The 20,397-nt window shown below is 41.5% G+C and overlaps 1 protein-coding gene and 4 non-coding genes across 5 annotated transcripts; 1 reads left to right on the forward strand and 4 right to left on the reverse strand.

Annotated features, from left to right (window-relative positions):
• Positions 1 to 814: 814 nt before the first annotated feature.
• On the reverse strand, positions 815 to 1,758 carry LOC109551480 (olfactory receptor 2B11-like). The gene is given in 3 exon segments (XM_019944845.3): positions 815 to 1,498; positions 1,500 to 1,556; positions 1,558 to 1,758. Coding segments are annotated over 3 exon segments (942 nt in total).
• Positions 1,759 to 8,816: 7,058 nt separating this feature from the next.
• On the reverse strand, positions 8,817 to 8,890 carry TRNAT-UGU (transfer RNA threonine (anticodon UGU)). Its single transcript has one exon. It is a non-coding gene; the product is annotated as a tRNA-Thr (tRNA).
• Positions 8,891 to 11,819: 2,929 nt separating this feature from the next.
• Positions 11,820 to 11,901, reverse strand: TRNAL-AAG (transfer RNA leucine (anticodon AAG)). Its single transcript has one exon. It is a non-coding gene; the product is annotated as a tRNA-Leu (tRNA).
• Positions 11,902 to 13,707: 1,806 nt separating this feature from the next.
• On the forward strand, positions 13,708 to 13,780 carry TRNAM-CAU (transfer RNA methionine (anticodon CAU)). Its single transcript has one exon. It is a non-coding gene; the product is annotated as a tRNA-Met (tRNA).
• A 2,516-nt stretch (positions 13,781 to 16,296) lies between these two features.
• On the reverse strand, positions 16,297 to 16,370 carry TRNAT-CGU (transfer RNA threonine (anticodon CGU)). The gene has a single exon. It is a non-coding gene; the product is annotated as a tRNA-Thr (tRNA).
• Between the last annotated feature and the right edge of the window lie 4,027 nt (positions 16,371 to 20,397).

Consider the following 20,397-nt stretch of genomic DNA (forward strand, 5'->3'; position numbering starts at 1 on the left):
TTAGAGCAGGCAGGTAGCTAGATATGAGCAGAGAAATGGGGTGGGGGGCACGGGTCAGGTGACAGGAAACCTTACATCTTGAGGCGACAGGGGTCCTAGAGGCAAAGAAAGGCGGCAAAAGGTGGGAATCTCTGGCTTCCGAATGTAACCTTTTGCTTGTTACGCCCTCTTTACAATAAAATTAGCCTTGCAGAGAAGAAGTACCCATGATGCACCGACACCATGACACTTACAATTAAGACCAAGAAAGGGCAAAAATTCCTCCTCCCCCGGGGAAGGTGGAGCTGGGATGAAAATCAAGAAAATTGACCCCAAACCCCACTCTCCTCAATGAATATTTTCTGCCCAATCATTTTCACACCCTATATAACCAGCTTGCCGAAGGAACTCAGAGCAGCTTCTCACCTGAGCCTGCCTGCTCTCCCTCCTGAGAGTGTACTATCAATTAATAAATCCTCGCTTTGCTTCCTTAGCCTCTGTGTCTCGTCTCTGAAATGTCTCTGGGATGAGACAAGAACCTACTCTCCAGTAACAGAGGCAGTTTTGTGGAATTGAGCCCTTAACCTGTGGGGCCTATGATAACTCTGGGTAGTCAGTGTCAGAATTGAATTGAATGTAGGACACCCAGTTTGTTTCAGAGAATTGGTTGTTGTGGGGAAAAAACCCAACACACTCGGTGTCAGAAGTGGTAAACAACACACAAAGGTTTTCTTGAATTGACTTTTGAGCATGATTTTGATGGAACATCTGTTTAAAGGAGGATATATTTCAGGTTATTGTTGGGCTTTCCCATTCAGAATAAAGCATCATTTTCTCACATTCTCTTGGACAAAATGGCCCTCTTCAGAAGTCTCCTCAAAGCTCCTTTAACATCATTGTTCCTCAAGGTGTAGATGAATGGGTTGGCCATGGGAGTAATAACGCAGTAAAATAGCATCAGAACTTTGATGACATCTTGAGGGCTGTCCCCTGAGGGCTGTATATAGATGTAGATGCCAGAGCCATAGAATAAAGACACCACCAGTAGGTGTGATGAACAAGTGTTGAAGGCCGTAAGTCTCCCATCAGCAGAAGGGATTTGAAATACAGCTTGGGCAATATAACAGTAAGAGACAAGAATCATGGAGAGGGGACCCATTATCAGGAAGGTGGCCATCACTGTAAGCTCGCTGACTGTGGTGTCCACGCATGCCATCTTAATTAGACTGGGCAGCTCACAAAAGAAGTGGTCTAATTCCTGGTTCCCACACAGGGGCAGCTGGACTATGAGTGTGGACTGCAGTAGTGAATTGGCCAGACCAATGAGCCAAGCAGTGCTGGAGAGCTGCCAGCAGAGCTTGTGGTTCATTGTTACAGAGTATGTCAGAGGCTTACACACAGCCACATAGTGGTGTAAGGCCATGGTGCCAAGCAGGACACATTCAGTACAGCCTAGCCAGTGAAATACATAGGCCTGGGTCATACAGCCTGTATAAGTGATGTTTTTGTTGGCCCCCCCGCCCCAGGTTGAACAGCTTTTGGGATAGAGTTGTGCTGGTGAAACAGAGGTCCAAAAAAAGAGAGGCTTGTGAGGAAGAAATACATAGGACTTTGGAGTTGGGAATCTATTTGAGAGACCAGAATAATAGCAATGTTTCCCAACAGTGTGAACATGTAGGAGATTAGAAGGGCAAAGAAGAGAGGAAGATCCAACCACGGATATTTGGTAAAGCCTATGAGAATGAAATCCTCTGGAAAACTTTCATTCATGTGCTTCATTGAATTTTGATGGGAGACACCTGCTAAAATCAAGGAAGAGAAGGGTGATTTTAAAAACCCTGAGTTGTCAGAAGTTTTGACGATAACAGGAAAAAAATACTTTTATGGGGGAGCAATGGGGTACACCCTCAGTAGAAATCATAACAACATTAATGAATATAATAATTAATAAGTCACATTTGAAAAATCCTTTTAGTAGAGAAAGTGCTTTCATTTTTTCCCCCTAAATCAAAGCCCTATGTGACGGGTTAGTGGACATTCATTATTTGTTATGGCTCTTCTGTATGATTAAAGAAGTCATTGGGAGGTGGTCTTCTCCCAGCTACCTTGCAGCTAAGGGAGTGTGTGACCTAAGAGGTGGGGTCTTGGGTAGGTGCTTAGGTAATGAAGGTAGAGCCTTCATGTATGGGCTTAGTGCTCTTATAAAAGAACCCACAGCGATTCCTGTCCTCTCCACCATGTGAAGTTACAGCTACAAGGTGCTATCTATTAACCAAAAAGTGGGCTTTTACCAGACACTGAAACTGCCAGTGCCATGATCTTGGATTTCCCAGCCTCCAGATCAGTGAGATAAATGTTGCAATAGGTCTCCTGGTCTCTGGCATTTTGTTATAGCAGCCCAAATGGACTAAGACATATGTCATCAGGGAAATACAAATTAGAACAACAATCAGATTCTACTACACACCTATTAGAGTGGCCAAAATCGAGAACAATGACACCAAATGCTAGCAAGGATGTGGCACAATAGGAACTCTCATTTGCGGGTGGGAATACAAAATGGTAGGGCCACTTTGGAAGACAGTCTGGCAGTTTCTTACACAACTAAACATACTCTTACCATATGATCCAGTAATCACACTCCTGGGTATTTACTCACATGAGCTGAAAACTTACATCCACACAAAAGCCTGCACAAAGATGTTTGCAACAGTTTTACTCATAATTGCCAAAATTTGGAAGCAACCAAGATGTCCTTCCAAAGGTGAATGGATAAATAAACTGTGGTACATCCAGACAATGGAGTACTATTCAGCGCTAAAGAGAAACAAGCTGTCAAGCTATGAAAAGACGTAGAAGAACCTTGAATGCTAATTACTAACTGAAAGAAGCCAATCTGAAAAGGCAATATACTGTATGATTCCAACTATCATACAGTATGTTTGGAAAATGCAAAACTATGAAGACAGTAAAAAGATCAGTGGTTGCCAATGTTTAGGAGGGAGGGATGACTAAGTAGAGCACAGAGGATTTTTAGGCAGTGAGCCTCCTCTGTATGATATTATAATGGTATATACATGTCATTATACATTTTTCCAAACCCATAGAATGTACAATACGAAGAGTGAACCATAATGTAACTATGGACTTTGGGTGATTATGAAATGTCTGGGTAAGCTCATCAGCTCTAACAATTGTACCACTTTGGTGAGGGATGAAGGTAAAGGGGGAGGCTATGCATGCGTAGGGGCAGGGGTTATATGGGAAATCCCTGTACTCTTGCTGAGTTTTGCTGTGATGTGAAACTCTTCTAAAAATAAAATCTTAAGAAAATTGTGATACTTCCTTACTGAGTGGGATGCAGAGTAAAAGGAACAATTCTCCTGATGGTCCTCTCCATACCCATCAGGTAAACAGGGTTCGATTGCTGCAGGCTCTGCCAGGGCAAGAAACATTACAGGTCCTTGCTAATTTGGGGCAGAAATTTGGAGACCATATATGGGAATGAATTCTGAGAGTGTTTGACCCAAGAAATTAGATATGAATTTGTTATAATTGTTACCTCTACCAGAGAGACTTGTTTCAGTTTACTGGCTGGAGCCATGAGTATGGTTTTCATTGGGTTTTTTTTTTCTGTTGTTTTAGTCAACACTAAAACCTGGTCACTTTAAAGTGACCCATCTAAATGATGTTGATTTGTGAGAATCCCTTAGCATATAGAAGGGACCCTGAAGATGTCTGTGGATTATGTAATAAGAACAGACTGGTGCTGAGGACAAGATCCCTTGTCATGTCTCCAAAAACAAACAAACAAAAACAACAGGAATTGTACCATCTGAAATCTGTGAGAATTGAGAAGAGTTTTTTTTTTTTAGGTAACCATAGTTCACTAAATGATTCCACTGTGACTAATGCTTATGCAGTCGTGAAAGTGTAAACTCTCCATGCTGATATAACCAAAAAGTATGATATAAGAGTATCTGGAGAGTAAGACATAGACATTCTCTCACTCTCTCTCTTTCTCTCTGTCTTTTGTCCTCACTCTTTCTCTTTGTTATGTAAGGGTTAAAAGTTCTCATTTTTTATAGTAAGTGATAAATAAGTCATATTTAAAACTAAAAAAACACAAATAGAGTAAAGACTTGTTATTAAGAAGTATGGGTAAATAGAAGAAAACACTGAAATTATTAAAGATGTGTTACCTTGGGAGACCAGGAATTGAGAGTGAGTAATGATGAAGGGAACTGCTATTTTTCATTATAAGCTCATAGTATTATTTTATTTTTTTTAACTTTGAACGCATATGTCTTTAATATAAATGAAAATTAAATAAGAAGGAATGGAATGGATCTGAATATTTGTCAATGATGGTGAAGGCGTTAGAGTTGTACACATTGTTTGAAAGCGTGGAAAGCACAAATCATCACTTACTGCAGCATAGAGTGCATAACATGGCGTAGTGGAAAAACAGGTTGCAAAAATAACTTGGGTCCAGGATATGGAAAATCTTGAATACTAGGTTAAGGAGTCTGATCAAATGAAGATTTTTTTTTTCAGAAGAGGTGTGAAATGATTGGAGCAGCATTTAAAAACATTTATTATGGCTGAATAACGAGAGATTCAAGAAGAGACTGGAAGTTGGGAACTCAGTGGGGAGGCTACTGCAAAAGTCTATGGGAGAGAGGCTGAGAACGTTAGCTCGGAGAGTGGCAGTGGGAATCAAGAGCAAGGTACGAATGTAGGAGAGAGGAAGGAGCTGAAAGAACATTTGAAGTTTTAATCTGAGGTGCTGAAAGAATGGAAATTCAATTAAGAGAAAGAAGCATGTATATGAGGATTGATCGGAATACGTGATTTAACCAAAAAAGACCTCCCAAAAGAGATAAATTTAAAGCTTGACTTATAACAACTGGCTCTGAGGGTCCATTCACCAGAGTATGGATTCCTGCTTCATCCAGACACCTCTAGGTCAATTTGACAAACTACACATTTACATACAACCACTTGAATTCATGGCTAGGATGGTTTGTTGCAGCTGTTTAACCACCAAGGACAGGGACGGGGACAGAAAGAGGGAGAGGCAAGGGAGTATGTCTCCAAAAACAGAAAAGAAATCGCCTGCATCTGCCAGGAAGTTCATGCATTTGTGTATAAAATGGCTGAGGAAAAGAGTAAAACAAGATCCCATTGCCCCCCAACCCCACCTCGCAAATCCTCAATATTTTATCATTGGTTATTCTTTATATTGTTTGATCCTCAAATTTATCTTCAGAGTATTGGCATTTACTCATTCATTCATTCATTCATTCACTTTAAAGCAAAAAGATAAAAACTTTATTACTGGGAAATTCTTGCTGGTCTTCACATAGGGATGTGACAAAAATGACAGAGTATTGGTTTTAGAGAATTGATTTTTAGTGACATGACCTGCTTTCTCATTCCTCCCCATCTCCTAGATAATTGGATTTTGGACATAATTCTGGGATCAACATAATTTTGAACAAGTGACAACCATTTGTTTGGCATAACGAGAATTCATTTAGCTCATGGAGGCATCTTACCCTGCCTGATATTGCCAAAACTCAGAACCTTCATTTTCTGTCTCAAAACAAAACACAATACCATCTAGGCTGGTGTGAATAGAAAGAAACATCACTAGAACTTACCTCTTCTTATTTGAATCTGTATTAAGCAGATGTGTTTAGCTATAGAACCTTAGTCAGGAGAAAGGTTGCAGAAGGGTTGGATTCCAACAGTCCTGAGAGAGGGAAGCAAGTATGATCAGGTCAGCACTTCAGTAAAAGCCACCAAAGGTCTTAATATGGCAGGTAGGGTGAATGTGATTCTGGAGGCATTGGATAATCTCTCCTGGTTCCAAATCTGATTCAAAGGCAGATAAAACAAGTTCACACCCAGTGTGCCAGTGATCCCATAGGGGCTGTCACTGGTGAATTAATCTCCCTGGAGACAATATCTATCTTTTATTTATACTTTTGGTTGTGATTATAGATTGCATCAGTTCTTCCACTCATTAATCCCATCTTAATAGCAAGGGAGAGCAGGATTAATCCCAATAATTTTCAGAAAGAAAACAAATATTGTGCTATTAACAATAATGATGATAATAATGGCTTAACACATTCTAGGCAATTTATATGAATTGTGTCCTAACAACTCCTTGAGGTAGGTACTATTATTGTCCTCATTTAATAGTTGAGGAACTTAAAGCTTAAAAAAGGTAAGTAATTTGTCCAAGGTTCATAAGGCTCACACACTTCCAGAATTCACACACAAAGTGGATGCTCTGCAAATGTCATGAGCAAACATAGGTTTTTAAAATATCTGTAGTGTTTGGGGTACATGCTTATTTGGTCTTTTCAACCATATTGCAAGCTCCATGGGGGCAAGGTTTATGTCCTCTTTTTCAACCGGCTAAAGCGCAGTGCTGATCAAATTAAGATCCTCCTTTTATTTCTTATGAATGCAGGTATAATATCCACATCTCCATCACATGAAGACCATCTCAGAGCAGGTCACTCCTCAGAACAAGGTAGAACTAAAGAAGCAACTGAATAAGTACTTTAAAGGACAAATCCTTGCCTAATTGTCTGACAATGCTTTTTTTCCTCCTTTTTAAAACTTTGTATTTTAATTTGGGGGGGATGTTAATTTTACAATAAAAATTATTTTTATTCATGAAATCGTTCACTCTTTTAAAAAAAATAGTTTGTACATTTGGTGCCATGTTGAGAATGGCCTTCTCCACCTCAAGATGTTATAAATATTACCTACATTTTGTGTAATACTTTAGGGTTTTACTTTAAATATTTTATAACAGTATTTTCTGTTTTTACATAAATATTACATATTTTTACATTTAAATCTTATTACCTGATACAAGTGTCTGACAAAACTTTTATCTCAACACTTTCTTCACATCCAAAAACTCCCTTTTCAGGCTGGACTTCCAAAGTTATTAGATGCTGTCATGACTGAGTTGTTACTCAGAGCTAGGCCATACAGTCGTCCCTCTTCCTACTTATTATAGACTGGATGTGTTCTCCCAAAATTCATATTTGGAAGCCCTAACCCCTAATGTGACTACATTTTGAGACAGGGCCTTTAAGGAGGTAATTTATGGTTAAATGAGGTCATAAGGGTGGGGCCCTAATCCAATAAGACTGGTGTCCTTATAAGAAGAGGAAGAGACACCAGAGCTACCTTCTGCCCTCGCTCTCACTCCCATTCTTCCCTTGCACGTACAGAGGAAAGCCATGTGAGGACACAGTCAGAGGGGGCCTTCTACAAGGCACGAAGAGAGGTCTCACCAGAAACCAAGTCTGATGGCACCTTGATTTTGGACTTCTAGTTCCAGAACTATGAGAAAATAAACTTCTGTTATTTCAGCTACCCAGTCTGTGATATTTTATGGCAGCCCTAGCTAATACACTGTGTTTAAATCTAAAGAATCAGGGCATGAAGACAGCATGTCCAAGGCAAAAAAACAAAACAAAACAAAAAACCACAACCAACCAACCAAACAGAGCCTAGGAGATGAAGAAGATTATTTCAGTTTGTTAGTTATATGGCCTGCTCATTTTTTTGTGGAGAACCTCCTACATAGATTTCTGAGGTTTTATTTTATATTTTCCTCCTCCCTAAGTTAAACGAGTTAAGCAGCTGTTCACTGGGCTGATTATCTTCTAGCAGAAAACAGACAGTTATCTCAGGATCCCTAACCCTTAGGACTAAGGTTTGAGATCAGTCTAAGTTGCTTAATTTTATTTAGCTCTGCGGCCAAAAACTTCATTCTTGACTCTAATCAAATAGAAGACAGATATAATGAGAAAAGCATGGATTCCAGAATCAGACAGACCTGAGTTTGAAATTGAACTTTGTCACTTACTCTGTTACTGTGAATATTATTGAACCTATTTCCTCATCTTCAAAGAGCTGATCATAACACATATTTGACAGGATTGTTAGGCTGATTAAATGACAGCATGTCTGGAAACTCTTGGAATGTAGTAGACTTCCAATAATGCTAACTAGATGATAAAGAGGGTAAGTAGATGTTCATGAATTAGTACAAACGTGCTAATAGCATAGCTGGACCTCACTTTCAGTTCTGCTTTGTGTGTAATATTTTAAGCAGGAGTTTTGCAAATGTGATTCACTTGCTTCAAAATCACTTGGAGTGCTTGTTAAAAACACACATTTCTGGGCCTTTCACCAAAATAGAATTAAAACCTCTGGCGATGAGTCCCAAGAAACTGTGTTTTAACTAGTTCCCTAGGTGATTTAAATGTCTACTAAGCTTGGGAATCATTGCATTATAGGATAATTCCATTTTTTAAATTGCAGAATTAAAGTTCAGTTTTTAGTGGGGCCAATATATGTATTCCCTTTGGGACTAAAGCCCTTCCTTGAAGACTGAGGGCGTATAAGCAAATGTAAATTACTGTTATTATAATTTAGTAATATTTGGAAAATCATATATAAAAGAGATAACATAATGCTGAGTTTCCTAGAATCACTAATAAATTACATGGGAATTCAGAAAAAAGCATTAAGAGTTGGTACAGTTTTGTTGCCCCCTCCCCCAATTAAAAAATAGAGGACAGGGAACTTCAGCAAAGATGAAAAACAGAAGGTCATTTTCTTTCTGTTTCCATAAAGAGACCCACCACCTTTTCCTTAGGAGTGAGAATTTTTGTAGTCACAGCTGCTTTTGAATGAGTGGATCAGAATTCACAGTAATACTGAGTACGGTGGAGAATTAGTAGTAATGAGGGTTTACTGAAGAATTTGTCTTCCTAGGGAGAGGGCAAAAGCCAAGGCCCCACTGGGACTCGAACCCAGGATCGCCTGTTTACAAGACAGGTGCTTTAACCAACTAAGCCATGGAGCCCACACATGAGCCTGACTTTGTTCTAGATCTGCCCTTACTGTGAGATTAACTATTCCTGATATAGTCTTTGTGATTCAGTGCAGCTTATTGTGAGAAAAGAGACAAACTCCAAGAAGACGTTTTGCTTACTTAGATGCGCTGCAGAGCTAATACAAGCGGGAAAAGTTTGGGCAGCTTGAATGTTGGGATCAATAGCACTTCAATTAGTCGAAGGATATAAACATCAGTAAAAGTCGAGGCTACTCACTTTTTCCAATTAGGATAAAGTCTTCTAAAAGCAAAATTTGCTGTTACTGCACCTCGTCTTCTGTAACTAAGATTCTTCATTCCAATAAACTAAGTGAGGAACTCTAAAAATGGAACTCCACTAGAAGACTCTTAGACAGCCGGGCTAGGGCACCTAGTGTCCCTACACGTCACTTGCACTTAGCAAGCAGTGACTTGGAGGGGAAGAATCGGGAGCGGAGAAGAGGGGGCTGGGAGTGTAGAGTTCAGCTACACAGTCAGACACATCGCTCTCAAAATCCTAAAACACCAATGTCAAGGTCGCTGTAAAGACTCCGATCAGAAAACCACAGGGGTAGAGCCCCTTGGAGTGGGGGACGGGGAGAGGCAGAATGGTCCCCTGCTGGCCACAAGGTGTTCCCTGGATCCAGGTACAATCCTCCTTAGGTGAAGAGCCTTACGGTTCCAGAGAACCACCCGTTGACCACTCCCTGCCCACCAAGCGCCTGATTTCCAGTGCAATAGGTCGTCAGCTCGCAAAGAGGGCGACACCTTCTTCCTTATAATCCGGTTCCTTCACCCCGCGATGACTCGCTCTTCCCCCCCTGTCGCATCGCCCGCGGGGACGAGCAGAGAGCTAGGTCTGAGGGCGGTCCCCTGATCGCGACTGCGGGCCACCTGAACGCCCAGAAGGCTTTACGGGGAGCTGACTGGGGGGATCGTGGTAGGATAAAGCAGGTGACGCTCGCAGATGCGCCTCTGATATTCCCAGGGGTAGGAAGCGAAGCTCCTATTTTGTACAAAGAAAGCACAGAACTTCCTTAATATTTTTTGGAAATGAGAAAAACGTTTGATTAAAACGTTTGGAGGTAGTGTGGGAGCCTTCTAGGATGCAGCATTAAGTCTCTAATTTCTTTAGAAACATGGGTTCAAATCCCACCGCCACATCCCAGCCCCCTCAGGTCGGCAAGTGGAACCCCAGTAAACAAGCTCTTCCTTAAAAGCTAACGGAAAATTCACACTTCGGGGAATTAGTTTAGGTGAGAAGAGTTCTTTCACTGAGGGCAAGAACCTAAGGGTGTGGGAAACTCTCCTAATCCAGTCCTTTCCTCTTTCCAATTCGTGAGTTTCTCAGAGACATCCAAACTACAGAACTACAATGAAATAATATTTTCTACCTAACAGACTGGTAAACAAACAAACAAAAATTGTTTGTGGTAGCGTTGCCTATTAGCACTTGAAGACATTGTATGAGTTTCCTGTGGCTTCTGTAACAAATTACCAGAGCTCAGTGGCTTAAAACAACAGAAATTTATTTTCCCACAGTTCTAGAGGCCAGAAGTCCAAAAAGTCAGTATCACTGGGCAGAAATCAAGGTGTTGACAGGGTCATACTCCCTGTTGAGGCTGTAGGGGAGAATCTGTCCTTGCCTCTTCCAGCTTCTGGTGGCAGCCAGCCTTCCTTGCTTTGTAGTTGCATTACTCCTATCTTTGCCTCTGTATTCACATTGTCTTCTCCTGTTCTGTCTCTGTACTCACCCTATGCCTCTCTAGGACACTTGCAATGGCATTTAAGCTCCACCTGGATAATGAAGGATAAAGTCCCCATTTTGAGATCCTTAACTTAATCTCTTCTGCAACGACTCCACCTTTTGTTTTTTGGTGGGTTTTTTTTTTTTTTTTTGGCCGTATAAGGTAATATTTACAGCTTCCAGGAATTAGGATGGAGATATCTTTTGGAAGACCATTTTTTAGTCTACCCTACAGTATTAACATATTGATTCCTCCACCCACAAGCAAGAGATTAACTGGTTATAACTTCAGTTTATTTCTCTGTAAAATGGGAATAATAATATGAACTTTCTTATATATTACTGAGAATATAATATGACAATGTGAAGAACTATAACAATATCTGGGGCTTAGTAAGAACTAAATGGCTGCTAATTCTCATGGTCACAGGAATGCTCTGTGCTGGCCAGGGTGTCAAGGAAACTGGCCCTTCCTTGGCTCTATAAGAGGATAAATTAGTAACATTTAGGGAAGACTAAGACAGGAACCACTGAAATTACCATCACACATACGATTTGATTTAGCAATTGCACTTTTAGAAAGTTCTCTAGTACACACCCTTATGAAATGCAGATATTATTTATTTCAACATTGTTTATATTGTTAAATGTGGCTGGTTAAATTTAAGATATATCCATAACATGGAATACTTTTGAGACAAAAGAAAAAGAAAAGAAGCTCTTTCTATGTTGATATGAAAACCACGGCAAAATACAAGAAGTAATAAAGGCAAGATGCAGTAGAATAGGTCTGAAAAGTGCAAAATGTGAGGAAAATAATAGACTTCTCCTGGCTTGCATGTAAAAAGTATACCTTTAAGGTAACTCCAGGCTCTGACATGTTTGCGTGAGGAACCAGAAACCAGTGCTGGGGGGAAATGAAGTGGGATGAGGGTAGACTTTCACTGTATATCTATTTTAGTAATTTTGAACCATGTGGAAGTTTTACTTATTTCTTTACGAACATTTAAAAAACATTCAAAAGAATTCCTTAGATACTAAATCGTGTTCTTTGATACAAACAATTGGCAGTCAGACTTTTTTTGTTTTTCCCTTAATTACCCCTGAAGTTGGAAGAAAATGTTTTCCTAACCTCAAGCAATTTCTTCAAAGCAGCGGGTTTGATAACAAAGCTGGCAGCGGTGGGATTCGAACCCACGCCCCCGAAGAGACTGGAGCCTTAATCCAGCGCCTTAGACCGCTCGGCCACGCTACCACACAAACAAACACTTTAAAGCTCTCAACACTTTAAAAGACACAAGTCTGTTCTCTTGTGTGTTTTTTTTTCTAGAGCATTTGCCACCACCACCACCACAGCCCCCGCCCCGCCCCAGACAACTGTCATCCCACTACCAATAAAATCTGCAAATAGATTCCTACTTCGGGAGACACATTTTTGCCTCCTATGCTATGTTTGTGATACTCGAAAGTAAAGGGAGAAGCAGCCAATGCATAATATCCTTCAAACGAAGAAAATCAGTAGTTACAAAAAATGATCAGAAATCACCACCGCCGATGCAGCACCGGAACTCTGAGGACGCAGAGATCAGGAGTCTCCAATTTGTCAGCTGCGTTTGGGGGTCAGCAGCAGGAAGTTACTTTTAATGCCCTCATCTAGAAAAAGGAAGCTCCCCTTCCCACTCACTCGGAACTTGAGTCAGGGTTTGTATGTCTGTGTGTGATTTCTTATTGAAGGAAACAACTGCGCAAGCAGACCTACTTTTTGCTGAATGTGATCATGGTCTTAATTTACAAAGTTCAGGGAGGGAATTAGTTTGATTTTGGTGCGGGGCGTCTCATCCTCTCCAGGCCCAGAGAGGACGCGTTCTACCTGCTCCAACCCCACCAACGCGAACTGGGCGAGTCCCTTGGTCTTTTTTCCCGGCTCACCCTCTCGCTGACCGGCCTGATCCATTACATGCTGCACCGTTTAAGTGAGCCCTAATGCCACTGTTTCACATTGACTGCATAGCCACAAGCCCACTGGCAAGTCACTTAAACTTATTGGGTCTTACTTTTCTCATACGTAAACTGGAGACAATAATAAGACTTGCCTAAAGTGATAGATAGGTAGATAGATAGGTAGGTAGATAGATAGATGGTCAATACATGTAAGATACATATAAATTGCTTAAAAGAGTACCTTGCCCATAATAAGCACTTAATACAGCTTGCTATCATCATTTGTATCACTTACTAGTATTCATTGAACAACTTTTTTGTGTGTGTCAAGTGTTCAGTCTTTTAAATAATACTGTGAAATATTATCCCATTTTACAGATAATGAAGTTTTTAAAATTGACATATTCCCAAGAAAACCAAGTGAATTATTTTTCCTAACTTAATAGATGGCACATACAAGATTTACACTTCAGTCCTACAGTTTCCATTTTGGGACCGTTTCTACTTTGCCGGATTGAAATCCAGTATATTCTTTCTCCATTCTCAATCATCTCACCTCATCTCTTCCACCTTATCTCGCCTCTGTTTACATTATTCTGGACTTCTAGCCAGAAGAGAAGGGCCTTCAGGTCATGGTCATGGTCATGATCAAAGACATCGATTGTAAGAGGAACATTGGCAGGCAAGGAAGTTCCAGAGCTAGATAAGGAGACAGCAGCTTCGCCCTCAGCAGAGCTAAACATTTTTGTGTGTCCTTCATTGGTGCAGTCTGGAAATCTTCACGCCTGTGGACCCAGCTCAGGCCCCTCGTATCTGTATGTCACTTTCTACACATGTTGTGAAGTGGGGCAGTGTGAAATCTAATGAAGTCTAATGTCCCCCAGCAGTAAGTGGTGTTTAAGGCATAATGGAAAAAAAATTCACCATGTGGCATATTCAATCAAGGATAAAATCCTGAAATACTTTTGGTCAATCATTGTGACATACTCGGAGCAATGGTAAACATATGCCCTAGCACATACTCTTATTTTTCACTCTATTCAAAAAATATAACTTCCTAGAAAGTTCGTATAAACATGAAAGAGAATCGATAGTTCTAACGAAAATAAGACAAGCCAGTGCCTTCTTAGCGCAGTAGGCAGCGCGTCAGTCTCATAATCTGAAGGTCCTGAGTTCGAGCCTCAGAGAAGGCAAAAGAGTTTTGTCACTCCTACAGACTCTCGTTTGAGAAAGAAACAGGGTAGTAAACAAAATTATCCCACTAATCGAGCTCTGCGGTGTGAAATGTAGGTACTAGGACTAACTCCCAGTCAGTCAGTCTGATGTGATTATACATGGGGCTGTAGTCCTTCAAGAAATTCAGCAGGTTTCTTTGGTACCAGTTTCCTTTGGCAGCAAGATAGTTTTTCAATACGTTGACTACAGTGCACACCCATACCATAAATCTGTATTAACTATTTGCTGCCCTAGAAAATTAGCAAAAACTTACCACCTTAAAATAGCAAAATTTATTATTTATCAGTTCTGGAGGTCAGAAGTCTGAAATGGGCCTTGAGGGGCTAAAATCAAGGTGTGGCAGAGCTGCCTTCTTTCTAGAGGCCCTGGAGAGAAATCATGGCTTTTTTCCAGCTTGTAGATGATGCCCCTATTCCCTGGCTCATGTTCACATCACTTTGACCTCTGCTTCTGTTGTCTCATCTCCTTCTCTTACTCTGGCCCTCCTACCACCCTCTTATAAGGACCTTATGATTACATTGAACCAATCCAAAAATCCAAGATAATCTCCCTATCTTGAGATTCTTAATTTAATCACATCCCTTTTGCCTTGCAAGATAGCATATTCACAAGTTTTAGAGATTAGGAAAAGGACATCTTAGTCTACCTGCTGGTCCCCAAAGATTCACACCCATCCCACATGGAAAAATATTAACCCCATTCCAAGTTCCCCCCAAGTCTTAACTCATTTTCAGCATCAACACATCTAAATTTCGTCAGTTCAAAAATTGCAAATATCATCACCTAAATTTGGAATGATTGAGGCTCTGTGTATAATCAATTCTGGGCACAATTTTTACTTTATTGATTGCTTATGTATGTGCTAGATATCCTTCTAAAATATTTTATGTGTATTTACTCCTCAAGTCCTCCCATTAACTCTATTAGGTAGTCCTATTACTATTTCCATTTCACACAGGAGCACAGTGATGACCATTGAGATAAAGCAAGTTGCCAGAGGTCCCTTAGCTAATAAGTGGAGCAGCTGAGGTTTGAATACAAGCAGTGTGAACTAGTTCAATAAAGCCCTAATCAAAATGAATGGAGGTGAGATCCAGGCATTGTTGGGAGTCAGTTTTCTGATTATTCAATATTGCTGCTCATGGTTCTTAGAATAATAATAGTAGCCACTTGGTAACTATTTCTCATTAAAAAGTTAAAAAATAATTTTTTAACATTTGCCAGTGATTTTATCAAAGGACAGGATGACACTCTTTGGTTACTATACCTCCACCCTATACTCTCCCCATATTCTTTCATTGCTTTATTTTTCTCTGCAGACTTCATCAGTATCTTATATGCTTACTTATTTTACACACTCATTTCTTTATTTTCCGTGTCACCCCCCCCACCAGAATGTAAGATACGTAAGAGTAGTGCTTTTTGTTAGCTTTGTTCGCTGCTGTATTTCCTGCCCTTAGAAATATGCCTGGGGTTGTTACCAGAGGCAGGGATTGGGGGTGGCGGGCAAAATGAGTGAAGGTGGTTAAAGGTACAAACTTCCACTTATGAGATAAATAAGTCCTGAAGTTGTAATGCACAGGTTGGTGACTATAGTTAATGATACTGAATTGCATATTTAAAAGTTGCTAAGAGAGTAGATCTTAAAAGTTCCCATAACATGGGGAAAAAAATGTAACTGAAAATAAAAGGAAAGAAAGAAAGAAGAAGAAAGACAGAAATACGCCTGGTACATAAAAGACCAGCAGTTTACGCTGTTGAATTAATTGATGAATGAATGGGAGACAAAAAGACACAGAAGTTCCATAAATCTTTAGGGCTGAAACTCAATTGCTTTAGATATCTGGCAGAATTGTCCAACTTGCTCTTTTCTCACAGCAACTTTGTCCTAGCTATAGAATGTTTGTGTTTAGGACATTTTTCCTTCCAGTTGATCATCATTCCTGAAGTATTCTAGTGTTTTCCTTAAGAGAAGTAACATGGGAATATACTGTTCAAAATGGCAAGCATGCCCCTGCAAACATCCTAATTTTCCTTTATAGCTAGTAGTGGATTCATTGTTCATTAATTTATCTTATTTAATGAAATCAATTTTAGAGCTGGAGATTGTTAGACTCTAGAGGGATTATACATATCTTCCTGTTTGGGTACTTTAAACTGTAACACATTGTAGGCGCTCAGAAACACTTTACCACAGTTCAATGCAAAACCTATTTGAAAAGTGATTGAGGTAAAGTCACATGCAGTATTCTTTGGAGGTGGTTTGCATTTGAATTGTCATCTCCCTAAGGATCTACTTCTCTTCAGAAGTAAGGAATCTGAGCAAATTGCAGTCGAATAACTTGTAATGTATCTGATTGAGTTCTAGCGCTCTAAGTTTGGTGAGAATTTGTGGGGGATTAGTAGGAAGACACAATTAACTCGCCAATATAAAATAAATTTTCAGGAAGAGTTGACTTCCGGGTAAAACGCAAGGCCCTACTGGGAGTCGAACCCAGGATCTCCTGTTTACGAGACAGGCGCTTTAACCAACTAAGCCATAGAGCCACCTGAAAGGTAAGGGGACAGCCGAATCTACCCCATTTTACTTCGATTGGGTGAAAACAATGACTTTACACTGTCTAGTGTTAATCTGTTGCCTTCAGAAAATATGCCAACTCCAGGGAGATGCTTCACTTCCTCAGAACGCGCTTGAGACAGAAAAATACGAAAGGAAAAGTAATAGGTAGGTGTAGCGTTAGACAAAGGATTTTTCTGTTATCCCAAGGAAAAGCGTTACAGAAAGTCGAGGCTAGGAAATAAGTGGTAAAGATTTTTACAAGGAAATATGCCTTTTAAAAACTATATGTAATTTTTAAAAAACCTTCAAGGATTTGCATGAAATAACTGGCCATATGTGACAAAGTAACTCATTTGAGGTACCTGAAGGTGCCGGATTGGTGAGAGGAGGAATGTGCATCTCTTGGGTGAAGCCGAGGAGGCTGGGCGTCAAGGCCATCTTCCTTCAACTACAGGTGTCAGCCCGTTTAGTTTCCCTCCAAATCCCGTGCTGTCATTCTCAAGAGCACGGTCAAGATCTGTTGTAACAACCTTCCACCTGGAGCCTCTCAGGAGGGGTGTGGAGGTGGGAGTGCGGACAGGGAGCCAGGAACCTCTGCAGCTTCCGCCTCAGGAAATTTGGTGAGCATCTGAAAAAATCCAACCAGGAAAAAGGCTGTTTACTTCAGTTCCCCCCAATTTTTGTCCTCCTCTGTTCCTCTCGGACTAGGTTTTCACACTCAGGTACTTCTGAAAATCAGTTCGTAGAAGAGGTAACGCCTTCTCCCCTCTAACTCGGTCCCTGCACCCCACGGTGACCCACCTTCCCCGCAGCTCCCAGTCGCATCCCCTCGGGGACGAGCAGAGAGCAAAGCTGGAGGGCTCTGGACCACTTCGCGGCTGCGCGCCCCCAGAAGGCCCCGCGTGGGTGGGGGAAGGGCCGTGGGAGTCGGGATGAGTCCCAGTTCCCGCCCCGCCCCAGGACAGGCGGGAACTGGGATCGCTGAGGTGATGCGGGCAGGGAGGCCGGGACGGGAGAGGGGAGACCCGAGGACCAGTCCAGACTGCGTTCGCAGGGTCAGAACCCGCAGGACCCGGGTGGGTACGAAGACGCGCATCACGCATCCCAGCCCTGAACTTTGGGAATTCAGGCCTTAAAAACATCGTCAGAAAAACTGTGGGTCTATCGCACAGATGTTTCTTTCCATAGTCTTTTACAACAGGGTCTTTATTAAAAGGTCGGGGCTCGAAGTCCAGGTGGTTAGGGATGCGGGGGCAGTGAGTGGGGAGGGGAGTTCGTCTGCTTTCAAGTTGCGGACAAGAAATATAACTTCTCTCCGCCGACGCCTAAACTCAGCCGGCAAATCTGAGACTCATCTCAGGGTCGTCACAGTTCCAAAGCCAGGTCAGCCATGGTGATTTTCAAACGTTTTCTCAATGGTTGATTTTTCTAGACTCTAATGGATTTATTCTGTCTACCTCCTCGTTCTCATGAGAGACCGCACCAGAGGCGAAACTCGGGGGTGCTGGGTCCGGGTTGGACGGACAGAGGGGCGACCACCCGAAACCGAATTTTGCTCTTTCTCGGTAGCTGGGAAGATTCATTACAGCGCAGAGAATCAGGGAGGATGGAGCACCTGATATTTGGTGCGTGGGAATCTAGGAATAGTCTAAGCATACAATTTTAACTCTAATTTTGCCTGCTTGAAGGACGTGAAGTTCCCGACGAGTGTCTTTTGAAAGGGAGTGGAGAAGGTAATATACACAAAGTTCACACTGAATTTACTTTCCTTATATGTCTTCTGAGCATTAGAAATAGCTGTAAAGTAATTTGCTTTTTTTTTCCATGTACATAGAGGTAAATTGCCTAAGCGATCCAAAGCGTTGGGAGAGGGCGCTAGTCTCTTGGGATACAGAGATTCAAATCTCACCCCTGCCAATCATTTTTCTACAGACCTTTCCATAAAGGGGAGAGAGCCCTTCCAGTCGCTTTTTTGGGAGTTGATAATTTGGCAGAGACGTGTTCAGGGAAGAACTTTGTCTTTACCATACATAATAAATTAAGGTTCAGTTAAAAAGAAAAAACTTTCCCCATATTCCCCTCATTTTTCAGATCTTTGGTCAAGACTTGTAGTCCAAAAGGATAGACTTTTCTTTTTGTAAAAAGATTTTATGTTGTATATGTAACATTTTGGCAAGTCCCAAACCTGAAAAAGTATCAAACAGACCCTCCTTACCCCTCACCACCATGCCCCTGCTCCCTGCTTCCCAGTCTCCCACCTCATCTCCACCTCCCAGAGAGGGAGAGTTACAGCCTTACAGACGCACATACTCATTTTTGTGTTTCCTTCCAAGGACAAGTGCATGCATATAGCATTAACCCACTTTTTACTCAATGAGAGTATCAAACACACTCTTGTGCACCTTAATCACTTCTAATATCTTGGAGTGATTCCACAGGGAAACATAAAGAACAGGATTTTTGCTAAAGACAGGCCAAGGTAGAGGACTAGTAGGGAAGAGGGCTCAGAGAAGCCTGACTAAAGTTTGGTCAAAAAGGAAGTCTGTCAGATAATACACCTTGAGTTTGGACCCAGGTGGAAACCACAAGGGTCAGAGACTGAGGAAACAGAAAACCAAGGGGCTGAATTGTCCATGTCAGCCCTGGGGTCCTAGGAACACCTAATGGCTGAGCGGGGGAGGCACTGTAGCCGTGGTCATGCAGAAGACATGGTAGCCACATGGAATACTAGAGAGATTTTCCTCATTCATCCTTTGTCAAAATTTCAATACCTTCTGCTGCTTCTCCATTCCCTAGAGCAGTGGTCTTCAAATTTTAGCCTGTACTAGTATCACCTGGAAGGCTTTTTAAACCACAGATTGCTGTTCCCACCCACACCCTGGCATCCCCACCCTCCCCAACCCTCATTTATGATTCAGTAAGTCTGAAAGTGATCTAAAAAACTGCATTTCTAACAAGTTCTCAAGGGATGCTGTTGGCTGCTGGTCAGGGGACCATGCTTTGAGAATCAATTCCCTAGAGATAGAAGGCAAGAAAGAGAAAATGTTGACTGAGTGAGGGCCTCTACTGGGGATTGCTCCGAATAATGAGTTGTTCATGCAGGGTAGTAGATGGTCTCCATGGCCTGATTCAGATGTGCTTGAAGGATTGTCCATCCATCCCTACCTGCTCTGAGTGTTAGCTCCTAATGGCCCATAGCTGCCCCTTTTTCAGAGTATTACCTTCAGCTGCTATATTCTTCAGAGAATTTCCTTCAGCCAAAGGGAGCTGTCTCACATCAGTTATGCCTCTGGGGCTCGAGGGTGAGCCCATAGCTAAAGATTGACAGACATGAGTTACAAAAGGCCATCTCTCTTCCTTCAAGATGGAAATAATTATAGTGCAATTTACCTGAAGCTAAATTCCATCAGAAATTGCATCCTTACTTCTCTCTTTACCCTGCCCTATTCTGCTTCACTGATTCCCTCTTCTGAGACCACTCTCTCAGTAAATTATGTGTACCTGACTGCTAGTCACAGCTCCTGTTTTCTGAGACCCGAAGCCAAGTCAAAGAGTATTCACGAGACCACAGAGCAAGATTCAGTGTGCTGGCTATGGGAGGGACTTTGGCTACTCTTTATCAGATTTGGGGAATCCAGCTTCCAGAACTAACACGGGCACTCTCAAAGTCCAACAACCACCAGCGTCCATGCAGTCTACAGGGAAGATACTACATCTATGCAATAACTGTCATGGGGGAGACAGTATTGGGGCCTTACTTCCAGGGATGGGCTGCTTAACAAACTGGGAGTAGGATGATTAGAGAAGGTCTGAGTACTGGTTCTCTGAACTTTAGAACATCCCTGTCCTGTCCAGGGGCTCTCCTCAAAGGTTTTGTGATTAGCGGAGCCTTAGTGATTTTAGATGCCTACTAGGTCGTTTGTTGGGGTAGTAGATTTATGCAACAACACTAGTCTTAGATTCAATTAGCTCAAGTCTATCTAATTTAAATGATAAATTGTGGCAACCTCTGGT

This window comes from Tursiops truncatus, chromosome 10 (assembly GCF_011762595.2).
Source record: "Tursiops truncatus isolate mTurTru1 chromosome 10, mTurTru1.mat.Y, whole genome shotgun sequence".
Lineage (NCBI taxonomy): Eukaryota > Metazoa > Chordata > Mammalia > Artiodactyla > Delphinidae > Tursiops > Tursiops truncatus.